The sequence below is a fragment of the Peromyscus eremicus genome, chromosome 15, assembly GCF_949786415.1.
Source record: "Peromyscus eremicus chromosome 15, PerEre_H2_v1, whole genome shotgun sequence".
NCBI classification, from domain to species: Eukaryota; Metazoa; Chordata; class Mammalia; order Rodentia; family Cricetidae; genus Peromyscus; species Peromyscus eremicus.
The window spans coordinates 66,248,880-66,267,285 of NC_081431.1; the positions used below are offsets into that span (position 1 = coordinate 66,248,880).

At 43.4% G+C, this 18,406-nt stretch overlaps 1 protein-coding gene across 1 annotated transcript in view; it reads left to right on the forward strand.

Annotated features, from left to right (window-relative positions):
* The window catches only part of Nckap5 (NCK associated protein 5), a 788,185-nt gene that overhangs the window by 585,423 nt on the left and 184,356 nt on the right, over positions 1 to 18,406 (forward strand). The window contains exon 9 of the mRNA XM_059280499.1: positions 10,231 to 10,350. Coding sequence (XP_059136482.1) covers positions 10,231 to 10,350 — 120 coding nt within the window. The remainder of the gene's footprint in view (positions 1 to 10,230; positions 10,351 to 18,406) is intronic.

Below are 18,406 nucleotides of genomic sequence, written 5' to 3' on the forward strand. Positions count from 1 at the left end.
CAAGAGTTGCAATCCCAGGAGGCAGCAGAGGGGGCAAGATCCTAAGTTTAGGTCATTCTTGAATACATAGAGGCCTTGAGTCCAGCTTAGGCTACACGAGACATCTCAAAAAAAAAAAAAAAAAAAAAAAAAAAAAAAAAAAAAACAATAATTTTTTGGAAATAAATGCAACCCACATGCAAATGAGAAAAATTAATTCCAAAGACAGATGTACTTGGCACAGGTTATATGACAAAAAAAGTCAGTGATTTCTCTCTCTACTTTTTTTGTTCTCTTTCTTTCAAACACACACACACACACACACACACACACACACACACACACACCCTTGCTTGATGTTATAGGTAAATGATGTATTTATTTTTTTACATTTTTATTTTTGTTTTAAATTATGCATGTATGTTGTGTGTAAAAGAGTGTGTGTGTGTGTGTGTGTGTGTGTGTGTGTGTGCATGTAAGTGCAGTGCTCTCAAAGTTCAGAAGAAGGTATTGAATCTCTTGGATCTAGAGTTACAGGGAGTTGTGAGCTGACACACATGGGTGCTGGGAATTGAACTTTGGTCCTCTGGAAGAGCACATACTCTTAGCTGATAAGCTGTCTCTGTAGCCCTGAATGATTCAGTTTTAGGATATGACATCTCTTATGACACACAAAAGCCTCTCTCCCGTGGCTTCTCTTCTTTCGAGGGCTATCCCAAACCAATATCTTTTCACTCTTAACAAGGATTGCCCACACCAGCAACATCGACAGGAAGCCAAAGATTTTCTTCCTATAGACTTGTCATTTTCTGCCACATGTTCACACACTCTCCTGATCAAGAGTTCAGTTTCTCTGATGATCCTCAGGTGATAAAGTGCACACCTTGTTGCACAAATGTGACAACCTGGCTTCAATTTCTAGAATCCACATTAAAAAGCTGGGCGTAGCGGCATACTCCAGAGCTGGGGAAGCCGAGACAAAGCTGATCCCTCAGGCTTCCTGGCTAGTCAGCCTCGCTGAAACAGCAAGTTCAGTGAGATCCAGTCTCGAAGGACAAAGGAAAGGTCGACAGCACCCGAAGAATGACACCAGAGGTGTCTTCTTCACCCCCATACTCATACATATGTGCACCTGTACACGCACATGTATCTGCACATACATGAACTCTCACACATACACAGAACCTGTTCTCCTTTGGATCAGTAAAGAGACAACATTGGCATTTTCCACTTCCATTTTTACTTCCAAATCATAGTGCAAATAATGTTAGTAATCCACTTTGTATGTTTTATCAGCAAGTCAATTACATTACCGACTCTATAACTCTTCTAGATTCTCCAACAATACTTTTCCACCAATACCAAAGTAGGAAGAAATAAATTTTCCCTGGAGTTAATTTTCCTCTCCATGGACCTTCTTGCCTTACCTTTGTGTTTCTAAAAAATCCAAATGCTTGCATGGTGTTTTTTCTTCCACAGTGTAGAGGGAGGCTGGTGTATGATATATTCCAGTTCTCTGGTATTTCATATAGAATGACAAATACAAAATACGCAATTTTGTAGCTTGAAAGAGCCTCATGCTCCCACATATTTCGCTGTCAGGGAGGTGCCATTTGACCATCTGTGGCCCCTTCTGCGGCAGTGGCCTTTGTAGATCTGGTTACTAAAAAGGGCCAGTGTACATTTATAAGCATTCACATACATTCAGTACATCCACTTTTTAAGGATTTTCTAATTTTGTTCAGTGTGCAACCATGTGTAGGAATAAAGAGACACTTTGCCTACAGTGGGAATTTCTACAAAGTGGCAGAGCCTGTGTATGGTCTTGCCCCTACACCATTGTGCCGACTTGTCGACATTCAGTGACTTACTGGCTCTTCCCGAGTACATCAGTAGGAGTGAAAGGTATATGATGAAAACCGTCACAGAGGCTTGCTGATTATGCTGCTTAGGTTTATCTGTCAGCATGGCCCAACCTAGAGTCCCCTGAAAGGAGTATTATCTAGATTAGGGTCAGTGTGCATGTGTGTGTGTGGGGGGGCATTGTTTTAGTTATGCATTGATGTAGGAAGACCCAGAATACTGTGGACAGCCCTGTTCCCCTAGGCTGAGCCCTGAGAGGTGTGAGAGTAAAGGAAGGCAGTTGAGCATAAGTAGCAGCAGGCAGGTATGGTCTGGTTACATCCATCTTCCCCTGCTTTTGACTATAGACTTCCCCTGTAGATATGATGTGACCAGCTGTCTCCAGCTCCTTCCCCACATTAATGCACTGTAATCTGGAATTGTAAGCCAAATAAACCCTCTTCTCCTCTAAGTAGCTTTGTATCAGGATATTTTGTCACAGCAACAGAAAGAAAACTAAAACAGCTAATTACGGTCTCAAAGAATGAAACAGAAGGTCAACATAGCCAATAGACATTGGGAAAACCCAGAAATGTTGTTGTGTTCCCTAGCAAAAGCATTCCGGGTCTGCTACATGTTGAGTCACGTTAAAAACTAAGAAGCAAGCTGTCTCAGAATGGATCTTACTTTGAACCTTATTTCACAACTAGTCGTCAACTAGTTTTGTAATGGCTCTATTTACTGTAATTGCGTAAACTGTTCAGCCATCACATGGATTAAGAATGGTTTAATCTTGTGCTCAGGAGATAGATCAGTGGTTAAGGTGTTTGTCTCTATAAGCATGAAGTCCTGAATTTGATTCCCCTAATCCACATAAAGAGCAGAGTGTGGTGGCATACACTTGCAATCCCTAGCACTAGGGAGGTGAGAAACGGAGATGGGTGGATCCCTAGGGCTGCTAGGTCAGCCATCCTAGCCTGCTTGGTGAATTCCAGGTCATGGGGAGATCCTCTCTCAGACTAAGATGTGGAACACAGCCGAGGACTGACACCCACAGCTGTCCTCTGCTCTCCACACACATCCACATGAACACCACACACACAAACACACTCACAGTGGGTTAACATCAGAGCTTTACATTGAAGCGTAGTCATTCATTAGCGACACAGAACTCACTGCTTCCTCTTACCCTGACTGAGCCACACTTCATACTACCTGCTTGGCCTCTTAGGTGCCTGATGTTAAGACTGCTCGTTAGTCTGGGGTGCTTTTATCTGTATAGAAGCTTTGGAAGCCTGGAGAGAAGGGGGAGATACTGGAAGCCCCTGAGGAATGTCACAACCAGAAGAGATTGGAGCAAGGGACACATCTGACTATTGAAAGTCCAAGTTTTATGTGGCGCCTCAGTTTACAGATATGGAAACCAAAAACTCTTTTTGCATAATTCAGTTTCTCTCTGTCTCTGTCTCTGTCTCTGTCTCTGTCTCTCTCTCTCTCTCTCTCTCTCTCTCAGGTGGGGAGGGCAAAGGTCAACCTCAGTTTCTTTTCTCAGGTGTTGTACATCTCATTTTTGTTGAGGCAGGATGTCTCTCTGGCTAGGCTGGGCTGCTCAGAGGGCTCCAGGAATCTGCCCACCTCCACTGTCGCAATGCTGAAGGAACAGGCACTTGCCAGCACGCCTATCCTTTTTACATGGGTGCTGGGGATCACACTTGGGTCCTCATGGATGCATGGCAAGTGCTTTACGAACCGAGCCGTTTCCCTGTCCCTGTTTCCATTTTCTATCTGAAGAAACACGCATCAGTTTTCAGCAAAGTACACCCAATGTAAGGAAACCGAGAGGAGACAGATGGCCCGGCCTTGGCCACTGGTGACAACACCAGGGTCTGGGAACAGTGTAGAGCCATTTCCCTCCAACAGCTTTGCCAGGGAGCTGTTCTCAGTCTTGGTTTCAGTGCTCCATAACTGACAGGGTCTGAACAGTTGCTCTCCTACCCAGCCAAGATACTAGTATACCACCTAGTCCTTTATGTCAGCTGGCTCCCATTCTGAGCACAGAGAGTGTAGACAGACAGTTGCCACCCTCTGCCCAGACAGTCCAGAACTGGTCCAGGAGGGTTGTTTTGCTCTCTCAGTTCCCTCGTGTTGTCTTTATGTGTGTGCACATGGGTACATGTGTGTATTCTATTAAGCCTGGAGGTAAAGGAACAGGACATCAATGGCTGTAATGTTCAGTCCTGTTCATCAGCTAGGATATAATTCACCTAGGATGCAAACCTCTGGGCAAGTCTGAGGGAGTTTTTACATTGGTTTAATCAAAGAGGGAAGTTCTAATTTTCAATTAGATGTTGTGGATGGCACCATTCCATGGTCTGGGATCCTGGACTGAATAAAATGGAAAAAGTGAGCTGAGCCCCAGCCTTCATCTCTCTCTGCTTCCTGGCTGTGCGTGCAGTATGACAAGCAGCCTCACACTCCTGTCAGCATGCCTTCCCCACCATGATGGACTGCGCGTCCTCAAACTGTGAGCCGCAATAAACTCTAATTCCCCTAAGTTGCTTCTTGTCAGGTACCTTTTTCAGTAATTTAAGTAACTAACCCAGTAGCCACCCACGGCTTCTGTGAGCATTATAAAAACAGCAAAGACTGCACAAGCAGTTCCTTCTTATCTACAAACATTCAGAGCAGCTCAGTTTCTTTCAATGACCATAAGACTGATATCATGTCCTCCATCTCTCCTTCCCCTTCCCCTGTGCTGGGCTGGACAAGCCAATGGCTATCAATCAAACTGTCCCTAGGCTCCATGTCTGTGTTTCCACTAATTAACCTTGACTGTTTCTGGAATGATAGAAGTGGCCATTGAAATTCAGGTGTTTGTATAAAAACTCTCATGTAGAGGCTGGAGAGATGGCTCGGTGGATAAAGACATTCCCTGCCAAGTCTGATGAGCTGAGTTCAGTTCCTAGGATCCACTTCATGGAAGGAGAGAATTGACTCCCATGAATTTTCCTCTGACCCACACATATACACTGTACATACACTCCTCCAAAAATCAATGAAAAAAAAAAAAAAAACCTCAGCAGAAGACATCTTCATTTCTGTTACCTTACCCACCCAAAGAGCTGGTTTTGCATTCATACTGGCAGGCAGTTTCAATGCTGTGGCTTCAGGCCTCCCTTTCTTCTTACAAACCTACACCTCTCTGTTTGCATTTCTTTTCACCTCCTACAAGTCAGAATGCTTGTGTTTTCCCAGCCAATGGGCACTATTAATATTTATCTACCCCACAGTCAGGTTTTATTAATTGCTTAATTAGCAGTAGTGAAAACAGTTAGTGTTGGGAGCAGAGAGTGTTATGTGCATGCTGACAACAGAAATTAGCATAAGGGATAAGCAGAGGTTGAATGCTTTAAAAAACGGTGGAGTGCCCGTGTACAGAATACACACTTCTGATCTCTGCATCGTCTTCTCAGAATCCTCCTCATTCCAAGCATGCATTTGGGGACATGGAACAGCTAAAAACATTCTATGCATGGGCTTCATACATTTAACTAGAAAAGATGAAAAGAGCATGCAGTGTGCTGGAAGCCATACTCTGAAAGATTTCTTTGCCCCCTCCCCCAAAGCACAGAACCAATGCTGCAGAGTATGTGGCTGCATGCTCACACTCAGCCTCAGCAGCCCTTTAGCTCTAGTGGCCAAGGCCGGTTGACATAGGACAGGTTTCCAGTAGCTATCATGTAGGCCAGGTATCTCCAATCTGTGTGAGCTGCATGTGTCTCTGGATATTTGTAAACACTAAAAACTCATATCACAACATCAAAAGGTTAGGGATGGAGGGACAGTAAACTGCTTGCCTCTCAAATATGTGCAGGTATGTTCATATACCCAGAACCCATGTAAAGCTGAACATGGTAGTATATGCATCTATAATCTTCCTATGAGGACATGGAAGGTGGAAAGAACGTAATTCCCAGAAGTTCCAAGGCCAGTTAGGGTCATCAACAAGAAAGTGGAAAGTGGGGACCAACAACCCAGGTTGCCCTCTGATGTCCATACATACTGTAGCATGCACACATCCACACATACTCATTACACACATACACACATCTCTCACTTCCATGCATATCTCTGCCGGGGGCAGGGGGCAGCCTCCAGCAGCATCAGGGCTCGAAGGGAATTCACAGAGTTGGTGCATACTATGACTTTTTTATCTGAGGGGGTTAGGGAAAAGACACACACTCTCTTGAAGGTTTCCTTCAGACTTTTCCTTTATTCCTCTTTATTCCTCTTTTGCATTCTCTATTTTTTTATTTTCCTAGTGATTTCCTTCTCTTGTTCTTGATGTTTTCCTTCTAACTCTATCTTTATTCTTGATGTTTTCCTTCTAACTCCTTCTAACTCTCTCATTCTTGATATTTTCCTTTGAACTCATTTTTAACTCTCCATTTATTCTTTCCCTTACAGCTTATATACCCCAGCAAAATCTTTCAGGCAATATAAAAATTACAAAGTGGTTACATCTGTTTTTCAAGTGAATGATAACAATGAATAAAAGTAAAAAACAGCATGTTTTCCATATCCCTTGCATGATTAAACATTTTACATGTTACAGGTGAAAAATAAATTATCCCAAGAACACACATACATTGATATCCAAGCAACTTGTTATAGATTAACACTGTAGGCGAGCAAGATATTCTTTTACTGGCAGGGTGCATTTTGCGGTTTAAAAGAAAGGACCAATCACTTTATTACTTATCTTGAAAGAATCTTAAAGGAATCACAAATCTAAACTTTTATATAAATGCAAAAGATTCAGTCAGCTCTACCTTAAATCTTTAGGGTACATACTCACTCATCAATAGTTTTTATATAAGGAGATAGAGGGCAGAAATGGGTATAGGGAATTAATCCTCACCTTTGGTCATCAACCAAAACTAGCAAGAAAGGCAAGTCAGCTAATAATAACTGGGCTGCTTTGTTCTTGTTCCCTGACCTTAACAAGTTCCTCATTCGCCAGGCGGTGGTGGCGCACGCCTTTAATCCCAGCACTCGGGAGGCAGAGCCAGGCGGATCTCTGTGAGTTCGAGGCCGGCCTGGGCTACCAAGTGAGTTCCAGGAAAGGCACAAAGCTACACGGAGAAACCCTCTCTCGAAAAACCAAAAAAAAAAAAAAAAAAAAAAAAAAAAAAAAAAAAAAAAACAAGTTCCTCATTCAACTATGTGCTTTCTAAAACTTTAGATTGTCTTCTTGGGTTTTTCACCTCAAAGCTATTTGACAAAAACATCTTCGTCTAACTCTAAGTTATTTTCAAAGCTTTGTTTCAGCTATGATGCACTCTGAAACCTATAAACACATCTCCCAACATTAAGTTAAAAGAATTTAAACTAGCTGGGCTACTGGGACTCAATTGTTTTTCTTAATCATTAACCTAAGCCACAGTCTATACAGCTCCTCAATAGAAACTCATGTGTTCTAGCTGTATATACTTTCTTGTTTTATTTTTAATCATCAAAAGTCTATTTAAACTAACATTATTATTATCAATTATAGACAGTACAGCTTAGGAAGAAATCATCTTCATAATAATCTACAGGTCAAAATGCCCAGTAGAATAGTATGTTTCCATGAGATAAACACACTACATTACAGGCAGTAGGGATCTCCCCACACCCATTCACACCATGCCAGATAGCAGAGAAAGATAGCAGCAGAAAACATGGGAAGGTACAGCAGAAGCAAAAGATGTTCTGGAGTCTGTGGTCTTGGGGCCTTGCCTATCTGAGATTTACCCATCAGTGCTTTGTTTCCTGGTGGGCCAATCCCTTGAAGTCAATTGCCATCTGCTGCTCCTCTGGCATAGCCAATGGTACATACATACTGTAGCCTACATGCATCCACATCTACACAGACATGCACACACATCTCACCTCTATACATACTGTAGCATGCATGCATCCAGATCCACACATACTCATTACATACATACACAACTCACCTCCATACACATGATGTGGTTGGTGTGTGTATGCTGCAAGCTCATGTGCATGTGCACACACACACACACACACACACACACACACACACACACACCATATACACTTACACAAAGACTTTTAGTAAAGGTTGGTCACCCCTGAGTTCTGGACAACAATGGTGCCTGCTGCCCTCCCTACAATTCAGGGCCTAAGTAAGCCTATCACAGTCCATGTCAGAGAACAGAGATCCATGCACTGGATTTGCTGACAAACCTGAGCTCTCTTTGTCACACAGGTCACTAGAAGATTTTAACAGTATCATCACCTCTAACAATTATAATAAACACAGTAAATAAACACAAACATCTATGAAGTTCCTAGTGTATGTGGTTGTACATTAAAAGGCAGAGTAAGAGAGAGTGAAAAATGCACTGTGCTTGCATTGTGGTTTTTCCGCTTATGTATATATGTCAGTTAGCTGACAAGAGAGGTCCACAGCACAGAAGATGAAGGCAACACAAAATGTGTGATGCTCAGTGTTGCAGCAGAGGCAATGAGGGCTTGGCGGGGTCTAAACAAGGGAAGAGTCACAGTGGGTACCAGATAAGGTGTCCAAGAAGGGACATTTAAACTGGTTGGCAAATTGGTCTAGAAGGCCACAGTGGATGGAGCTCGAAATGTAGGAAGAGGCCAGATTTGGAGAGCATTGAATCTGAGCTTTATGTTTGAATCCTCCCAAAGAGGGAGTCCTGAACTCCTACAAGGACTGCTCTCACAGCCTAGAAGGGAGGCAGCACCATGGTGGAGTCCCTGACCATGAGCTGGGCAAAAGGTCTTGGAGGTGCTTGAACTACTTAAAGCAGTTGCTCCCAACAGTGGCACAGAAGGAATAACTAACCGTGCTCCCTCCCTGGGACTGAGACCAAAGTGGCCCAGACAACATTAGTCTGCTGCTTGGAGGATGGGCGAAGTATGGTGGTACTTTAAAGGCCTTCACTTGTGGCTGGAGAGATGGCCTAGTTGTTGAAGTGCTTGCCTTACAAGCCTAAGGCTCCTAACCCTAGAACTCGTGTCAAGAAGGCAGGCAAGGTGGTGCACACTTGTAATCCCAGCACTGAGGATGAGGAAACAGGGATTCCTAGACTGCTAAGCAAGGTTCAAGCCAGTGACATATCTGTCTAAAAACAACAACCCACCAAAAAAATAAAAATAAAAATAAAAAACACACCTCAGATGCAGCTTTTAAAACTATTCCTTTAACTTAATGAAGTCTTCTGAGATTTTGTTTTCGTGCTGTGTCAAGCAATGATCAAAGAGTGTTCTTCCTCTAACCAAGTTTCTTAGACCTCTAGAAAACTAGATACACACACAAACACACACACACACACACACACACACACACACACACACACACACACACAAGTTGGGGGTCTGGTGAGGTGGCTCAGTGGTTAAAAGTACTTGCTTCTCAAGCAAAAGAACCTAGGTTTAATCCTTAAGACTGTGTAAACAATTAGGCATAGCTGTGTCTGTAACCCCGGAGCTGTGGGGGCCAGAAACAGGAGCATCACTAGGGGTTGCTGGTGGACATCATGGCTCCCTGTCCAGTGAGATACCTTCTCTCAAAGGAGTAAGGTAAATAGTTATAGAGCAGGACACCCTCCACGCACATACATGCTCACACAGCCACACACGCGCGTGCACACAAACACACGTAACTGAAGTGGATGGCACCTAAGGAACATCTCCCAAGGTTGTCATTTCTTTACACCATGATCACACATGTGTTTGTGTATCTGCATGTGTATATCTTGCATATACATGAAAGCACATGCACGCGCACGCACATACACACACACACACACACACACACACACACACACACACACCTTCATTCAAAGTTATCCCTTCCCACTAAATGCATCAATGACTATGGGAGTCACAATGCTGAGAATTTCGACCCATTTCCCTAAATGACACCAGAAGGTTCCATCTAAAGTGCTAGTTCCTGTAGTTCATCAGTTCTTTATTTGTTGTAAAAATATTGTTGTCTTTGTGGTTTGTGCTTTATGATTGCTTTTATGAAGACAGTGAAAAAGCATAATATATAGGTAGACACATAAATTGACTTTATATCACTAAGATTTACTGCCTTCAAAAACAGCGGACTGCATTAATGCATTTCTGATTTCTAGGTGCTTTATTTATTTATTTTTGTACAATTGCTCTTCCCTGAACATAACGATTCCATCAGACAATAGTCTGTGGGAGAAACTGTTTTTCATGACTTATTTTTCTAGGTGCGTTGAAGAATAGAATGGTATTTTTTTCCTAATGTGTCTGAAGTATCATATAAAATATGACTATAATATGCAAAGACATCTTTCAGTCAGACTTTCTTTCCCCTCTTCGATATGTTTGTTGTAGGATCTGAGGGAGGAATGTGTAAAGTTGAAAACCAGAGTGTTTGACTTGGAACAACAGAACCGAGCGCTTAGCATCCTTTTCCAACAGCGAGTCAGACCGGCTTCTGATGTGTTCCTCCAGGTATGTGTTTATGCAGAAAATGGCCTTTGCTGCTGAACTGTTCTTGACGGGAAGTTGCTTGCATTCAAAGCTTGCTGGACTCCCCAGGGGTAAGGCACGTTGCACCAAAATCCCAATGCCTCGCTATCTCAGGTGGTGTCATTAAAAGTGAGTGTCTCTCAAATTCCCAACTTTTGAAAGTTACATCCTTACAAAGAACAGCTCCAAGGAAGAGTACTCAGGCAAAAGGAAGATCAGACAGTGTCGCGGGGGCTGGAGAGATGCCACAGACACAGTCAGGAAAGCCTTGCATTGCAAGCATAAGGACCCGAGTTTAATCCCTAGAATCTACATTTAAAAAGCCAGATGTGGTGGCATGTGCTTTGAATTCCAGTGCTGGAGAGGCAGAGATAGCTGGGTCTTTGCCCAAATTGGTGAGTCCCAGGTAAAAATCTAAAAACAAGAGGACAGCGTCCTAAGGAACAAAACCTGAGGCTGGCCTCTACACCCAAGTGCACATGTTCACACACTTGAGCACACACACACACACACACACACACACACACACACACACACATGCATGCATGTGTACACACCCATACAGAGGGCACAGGACGTATTCTCCAATAAGCTAAGTGGAACCATGGCACAGAGTTGAGAAATAATGGCTTCGGGGAGCATCTTTGGTCCCCATGCGTTCCGTGACAAGCATGGACATTTGATGAAATGCTGAGGCACGCATCTTTACTTCAAGCTCACTATGACCCAAATTACAGCTGGGATTTTTGCAGCCTGGTGCTGTCTGTGCAGCTTGGCTCCTCTCACCATGCGTCCTGGGTTGTGCCTCAGTGTCTCTACAGGGCTACTATCTGAAAGCTCTCCCTGCACTCTGCTCTTAGCTACCTTCCTGGCTGGCTTGCAAAGTTCTGGAAAGTCAAGCCATCTGTTTCGTTTTGAAGCCAACAGTGACAGAAGAGGAGAGAAATGCCACATGGCAGGGAACCCAGGAATTGGCACAGGAGGCTAAGGGGTTGACCTTTGCTCTTCCTCACCCTTCTGCTCCTGTTACCACACACATTTACTCAGGCTGGTTCCCATGAGCTCTGCTCAGAGCTCTTCTGGCCTCTTCTGTCAGAGACTGAGGTGTGGTTTCACAGGGGCATCTACAGTTGTGAAGTGTGACTCACAAGTTGCTGGGTCTGACTCAGATGGAAGGTACCAGGAGCCTTTTGATCATTGAGATGACACTTTCCAGCCCCAGAGCCACTCTCTATGGAGGGCTATTTAAATTCCTACTTGAAAATTTTACATGAAACACTGGGGAGATGGTTCAGGGGATGAAGTAATTGTTTGCAAGCATGGGGTACTGGCCTCAGAACTCCCATAACAATAAATAAAAATGGTTGTGGGACACATTTGTGATTCCAGCATGAGGGAATAAAAATAGGGAAGAACCCCAGAGCTCACAGACAAGCCAGCATAGTGAGTTGCTCAGCAAGGTGTGGGCCAGTAAAGAGACGTGTTCTCAAAAGGTGATGGCAGCCTGAAGAATGCCACCTGACAGTTGGTGGCCTACACATACATACACGTATACACACACACACACACACACACACACACACACACACACACACACACTACATTAAGCTAAAGTTAGCTTCCTATGCTCCAAAACCGTGGGTGGCTAAACTGGTAGCCACTATATTGGACAGTATCTAAGTAGGACATTTCCACCATCACAGGAAATTCTCCTCGAAATATTTTCTCAGTGACTAAGTTCCTCATCCGTCCTCTGAATTTTGGCAGGAACATCTTAGTACTCCTCTGAGGAGTGATGGGAAGTTACAGTTCATAGAAAGAAACAGAGTTAGTAAAACAGTATCAAGAGTTAACCCCACCCCCAAATTAAAATAGAAGAGTGCTTTGGAAAAGTGCTCTTACAAAGTAGATCTCATCTCAGAAATTAATTTCCTCCCTGCTTTATCTGCTGGAACATAATTTATGATTTATGACTCAAAAGTTGTTGGCAGGCCATAGAGAGAAATTGTGTGTCTCCATTTTGTTTCCTGGACCCGACCACTGTCAGTGTTTGTCATCAGGGAATCTTGAATTTGTGAAAAGCTCCATTTCTTTTGTGGTTTTGAAATCAAGATCCGATATTGTAATTACCTTTAACAGCTGTTGCCTGCTCATGAATTTTTCTGTTCTGCTTGTTCTAACTCAAGGCTCTTCTGGAACAGTGTTTAAGGGTCTGCAGTCCCTGTTTATAAATACTGATAGTTTATTTATAGAGTAAACATTGCTGAAGACAGTGCCCCATTTGCACTTGCCCACAGATTTCTGACATGCATATTTAAGTGGCTGGGGCAGATGATCCTGCTATCCACAGACCTCAGGGTGTTTTTAGTTATCAAAGTTTATGTTTCACCAAAGGATTTTCACTTCCATGAGCCATTCTACTGGAAAGTCATCCTTGCTAATGGTAGGCTGTGTCTTCGTTTGCTTCCCTATTGTTGTGGTAAGGACCATGTCCAAAAACAGCTTGAGAATGGAAGGGTTCATTTCACCTCTCAGTTGCGGTCCACCATCAAGTTCCTGCCTTGAGTTTCTGCTCTGACTTCCCTTGATGAAGAAGAGGCCAGGAGGAACCTCGTTTGCTGCTTGCTCAGCTTTCTATTAGTACCCAGGACCACCAGCCCACAGTGAGGTCAGCCCTCCTGCATCAGTCATTAATCATGACAATAACCCCACAGATTTGCCTAGAGACCAACCAAGGTTATGGAAGCCTTTTCTCAATTACGATTCCATCTTCCCAAGTGTGTCTAGGTTTATGTCAAGTTAACAAAACCCAGCCATCACAGGCTGTTAAGAGACCCACGAAGAAAAGTGGTAGACTATGACTACCAAGATGGTCAATGTTAATTGTCAACTAGATAGAATTTAGAATTAGTTGGGAACAGGGTCTCAATGAGGGACAATCTAGACCAGGTTGGCCTATGGGTATGTCTGTAGTGGATTGTCTTGATTGCCTTAACTGATGTGGGAGGACCCAGACCACTGTGAGCAGCACCATTCCATTGGTTTGCTCCTTGGCCTTTATATAAGAGTCTAGCTGAGCACAGAGCACGCATACATTAATTATTCTTCACTGTGGATGTGAGGTGACTGGATGCATCAAGTTCCTGATTTGACTTCCCCACAATAATGGGCTGTAACCTGGGATTCTAGGCAGAATAAACTCACTCCCCCCTAAGTTGCTTTTTGTCAGGATATTTTACAGCAACAGCAGAGGTGGATCTAGAACACCTGACGCCTCACACCTGTGTCATGGTCACACTCAGGGAGGGTCTGGATTTGCTGTTGATCTAGTCACTATTTCACTCACAAATTAGTTTTCTGATGTCGCTTTTGGGACTAAGTGAGAACAAGTACTCACCACGGAGATAAAAGAAAAACTACCTGAGCTTGCCTTTCACCTACTGACACTTGGTAATTATTTGTTGAATGGGATAATGAATGAGTGGTAAATCCATCCTGAGAGTTGGGAGGGTGATTTGCATAAATGTGAGGCAACTTTGTGCTCTCTCCTCTTTGAAATTTTCTCATTTTATATGGATGCCTGAGATCCTATGTGGCTGTGCAGAGTCTGTTCGGGCTCTGTGAGAAGGTCACAGATGGGGCACAACAAACTGTATGCACTTGATTGTCAAACTACAGACCCTACAGCTCCCTGTGGACTCGGGCGGAAGTCCTCCCTATGGATATCAAGTCCTCTTCCTTTTTTTTTTTTTTTGTTTTTTTGTTTTGTTTTGTTTTGTTTTTTGAGACAGGGTTTCTCTGTGTAGCTTTGTGCCTTTCCTGGAACTTGCTTTGTAGACCAGGCTGGCCTCGAAATCACAGAGATCCTCGTGACTCTGCCTCCTGAGTGCTGGGATTAAAGGCGTGCGCCGCCGCCACCACCACCACCCAGCTCAAGTCCTGTTCTTGATAGTTTAGAGAACTGTTTAGGTTTTCCTCTGTAGAAGACAGCTCAAGTGATTCTTAACCATTTGAAGTAGCCACCTAAACTGCAATAGAAAAATATGATGATTTGATCATGGTTAGATGTTAGATCATAGTTAAGTAAATTACAATTAACAGGAAAAAAAGCATTTGTAAGTCACAGCCAATTTAAAAACAAATAAGGGTGGATCTAAGAATTAGCTGACAGGTTCTAGTAACTTACAAATAGAGCAGTGAAACCAGGCACAGTGGTGCCTGCCTTTAGTCACAGCAGTCAGGAGGCTGAGGCAGGAAAATCACTGATACCAGATCAGGGGCATCTTAGGCAACATAGTGACACTCAGTGTCACAAACAAAACAAAACAATATCCACCACTGAACATACCTCTGTCCTCTGTCAAGGCTGGTGAGCACTAACCTAAAAACTAAAATGTGGAGCTTGGCAGTTAACTTCCTCTTGATTCCAGTTTGGGCAGTGGTATCTGGGGGAGTAGAGACGGTAGTAAGGTTCAGGAGACCCTCTTCTACTCACATAAGAATTCACACTACATTCTAAAGAACCAAAAGGCTAGCATAGAAAATAAAATGCTAAGGTGGTTGTGTCAGGTTCCAGAATCTCGGTGAATCCTGTACAATCTGTAAACAGCCAAGGCTAGATGATTCAGTGGTCACTGTTTCTTATAAGTCACACTGAACACTGTCTACTTCATAACTGCTGGCGGCTACAGTAGAGCTCTTACCAATTGGGTTGGAAGTTCCCCAAGAATGAGTTATTTCAGTAACTTGGTTTGTGTATAAAGTACATACCATGGTAATTATGGAATTCCAAACTTAATAATGTGGGGCTGGCAAGATGGTATAGCCTGACAACCTGGCTTTAATCCCTAGAACACACATAGTAGAAAAGAGAATTGGTTTTCCCAAGCTGTTCTCTGACCTCTCTATATTATGTATTATAGCAGAGCTGTCCCCAAACAGGTTTTAATAATTAATATTGTAATTTTATACAAACTATATTATCCAGTGAACTATGGTGGGTATCAGTGAATTATTTCTGTAAAACAAATAAATCCAAGTGTTTGCAACTCCTCTACAAAGGCAAATAATACCAATGGGTTTAGGATCATATTAAATATTGATGTCTGACTATAACAAAATTACAGGTGACAGTGAATTATGTTAAATGTGGGTGATTCTGCATGTGAACTGCTCTTCAAATGTTTGTCAGTTTCCTTATTTGTCTGGCCGTTTGTTTATTAAGGAATGCAGTATTGACTCAGGGGCTGCATGCATGGGACAAGCATTCTACCACCGAGCTACACCCCAGACCCTCAAATGGTTCTAAAGGAAGACGCCAACACTAAAGTCAGTAAGCAAGAAGCCATCTTTGGTTCTAACAAAATGTGAGTGAGTGAACATGCAGAGATCACCATGTTACATCATAGGCTGCAAAATTTAGAGCCTTTGCCGATCTGATCTCTTACAATTCTATGAGAGAAGACCTACTGTTAACCTCATTGTACAAGTGGGGATACAGGCAGAGAGAGGCTAAGTCACACAGCTGTGATTGACGGGTAAAATTCACCGTAAAAAGCTAATGGAATCCACTCCATCATCACCCGGCCTGGCTTCCATTTGTTTCTCTCCCTTTCTAGAACTTTTGAAGAAATAAGGGAACTCTGGTGTGTGTGTGTGTGTGTGTGTGTGTGTGTGTGTGTGTGTGTGTGTGTGTGTGTCTACAGGCATGGATGGCAGGCAAAGGATAATCTCAGCTGTCCTTACCCACCTTGTTTTCTGAGATAAGGTCTCTCCTTGGCCTGGGACTCAACAAGTGGAGTTGGTGAGCCCTTGCTTGAGCAAGAAGGACTCTACAGAAGAAGCAGGAAAGGCCCAGAGTTTAGAGCACCTCCCGACCTCGGCTCTGCAGCATCAGTTTTCTTTATGAGTTTCTGGAATCGATCAGCTCTGTCCCTTGGCTACTTGAATGCCCGCTACAGAGGCATCTTCCACCCTGCCCTGCAACTCTGATATCTAATTTAGAAAGATCCTCAGGGTGATGGGGGGCACAGCTTCCTGGCAGTTTAGAGATGTTGAAATGGCGGTATAGCTGCTGGCAGTGAATCTGCCATTCAGCAGCATCAGAGGGCTCTGTGGTGCCATTATGAGTGCCTGTCAGATGTGAAACCATATGGAGAGTGTCCATCAGGGATACTCTCTCACACACTCAGCACCGGAAGGATATTAACTTGTCAGAGGACCAAAAATGGCCTCTCTGTGAGATAAGGGACACTGAAGGATCACACAGGGTCAGACTTTCAATGACAAGATGACAGCTTGGATCAAGAAAGAACCAATAGAGAGGATGAGAAAGGATCTTCAGGGTTAGGGCAGAAAGTGATTTCCCCCCCCTCTTCATACTGCAGCCAAGACTCTTAATAGAACTGCTTCACCCTTGATGGTATCATTTTTCTTTTTCTCCCCCAACCCCGGGCCATAAATACTTTCACTCCTTGGAGAATGTGGTAGGTTTTCCTTCACCTGTCCCTCTCTCTCTGTCACTTCATTGGTCCCAGTGCTACATTATCCCATCCCATCCCAACAATGTCACCCCTCTTTGTTCTCTTAAGAAACCACAGATATCACTATCTTGATAATTTTATCATCTACAGAGACACCAAATTAGATAGCAAAGTGTCAGGTCTCAGTATTATTTCAACAGCACATGTTATAAAATAACAATGATTTAATGTTGAATGACAACTATATGATCTTGGTAGCAAAATTAACCCATCTCAAAACTGACAAAATATATAGATGGTTCATATAGGAGAAAAGCCTAGGAACCATACAAAGAATATCTACCTAGATTACAGTTTCGAAAATTTGAACATTTTAATTTACATTTTAAATGTACTTAGCATAAAGCAATTTAGAAATTTTCTAAGTATTTAAAAATGGTAGCAAATTAATCACCCAATTGAATTAAAGATACTAGGTTTTCTCTATTTTGTTTAAACAATAACAGCCATTTTCTATTGCATAGTAAACTCACCCAGATTCTCTAGCTAATGATTTGTATGGATTACATCTTCTGTATTTTCTATTAGGAAATGAAGTTTGAAATAAGATGATATAAGCAGGGCTAGAGAGATGGATCGGCAATTATACACTGAACCGGGCTTTTTCTTTGGGGCCAACAACCAGCTCCCACATCATGACACAGAGACTCATTAGTTTTGAATGCTTGGCCTAGCTTAGGCACATTTCTGGCTAGCTCTTTTAATTTAACTTAACCAGCTTCTCTTTACCTGCCTTGTGCCTCAGGGCTTTTTGCCTTTCTTCCTTCTGTCTGTCTTCCTTTCACTGCTTCTCTGTGTCTGGCTGGTGTCTGGCTGGTGTCTGGCTGGTGTCTGGCTGGTGTCTGGCTGGTGTCTGGCTGGTTTCTGGCTGGTGTCTGGCTGGTGTCTGGCTGGTGTCTGGCTGGCGGCTGGCTGGCGGCTGGCGGCTGGCTGGTGTCTGGTTGGTGTCTGGCTGGTGTCTGGCTGGTTTCTGGCTGGTGTCTGGCTGGTTTCTGGCTGGTGTCTGGCTGGTGGCTGGCTGGCTGATGGCTGGCTGGTGGCTGGCTGGCTTCTTGCCCAGGTGTGTCCTTCCTTCTCTCCTCCTTCTCTTGTTCTTCCTCTCATCTCCTTCTTCTTGAGCCTAGATTTCTCCTTCTATTTATTCTCTCGGCCTGCCAGCCCCGCCTACCCTTTCTGTACCTAGCTATTGGCCATTCAGCTCTTTATTAGACCAATCAGGTGCCTTAGGCAGGCAAGGCGAAACAGATGCAGCATATCTTTACATAATTAAACACACATCCTTACATTGTTGAACATGGGCAGCAGAAACAACAGTAGCACAGCTTTACTCGGTTAAAGTGATGTTCTGCAGCACAAACAAATGAGACACGTCTTTGCCTAGCTAAAATACTCGACAGCAACGTACTGCTTTTGCTGAGGACCCAGGTTTAGTTCCCAGCACTCTCACTGGGTAACTTGCAACCTGTAATTCTAGCTCCAAGGGATCTGATGGTGTC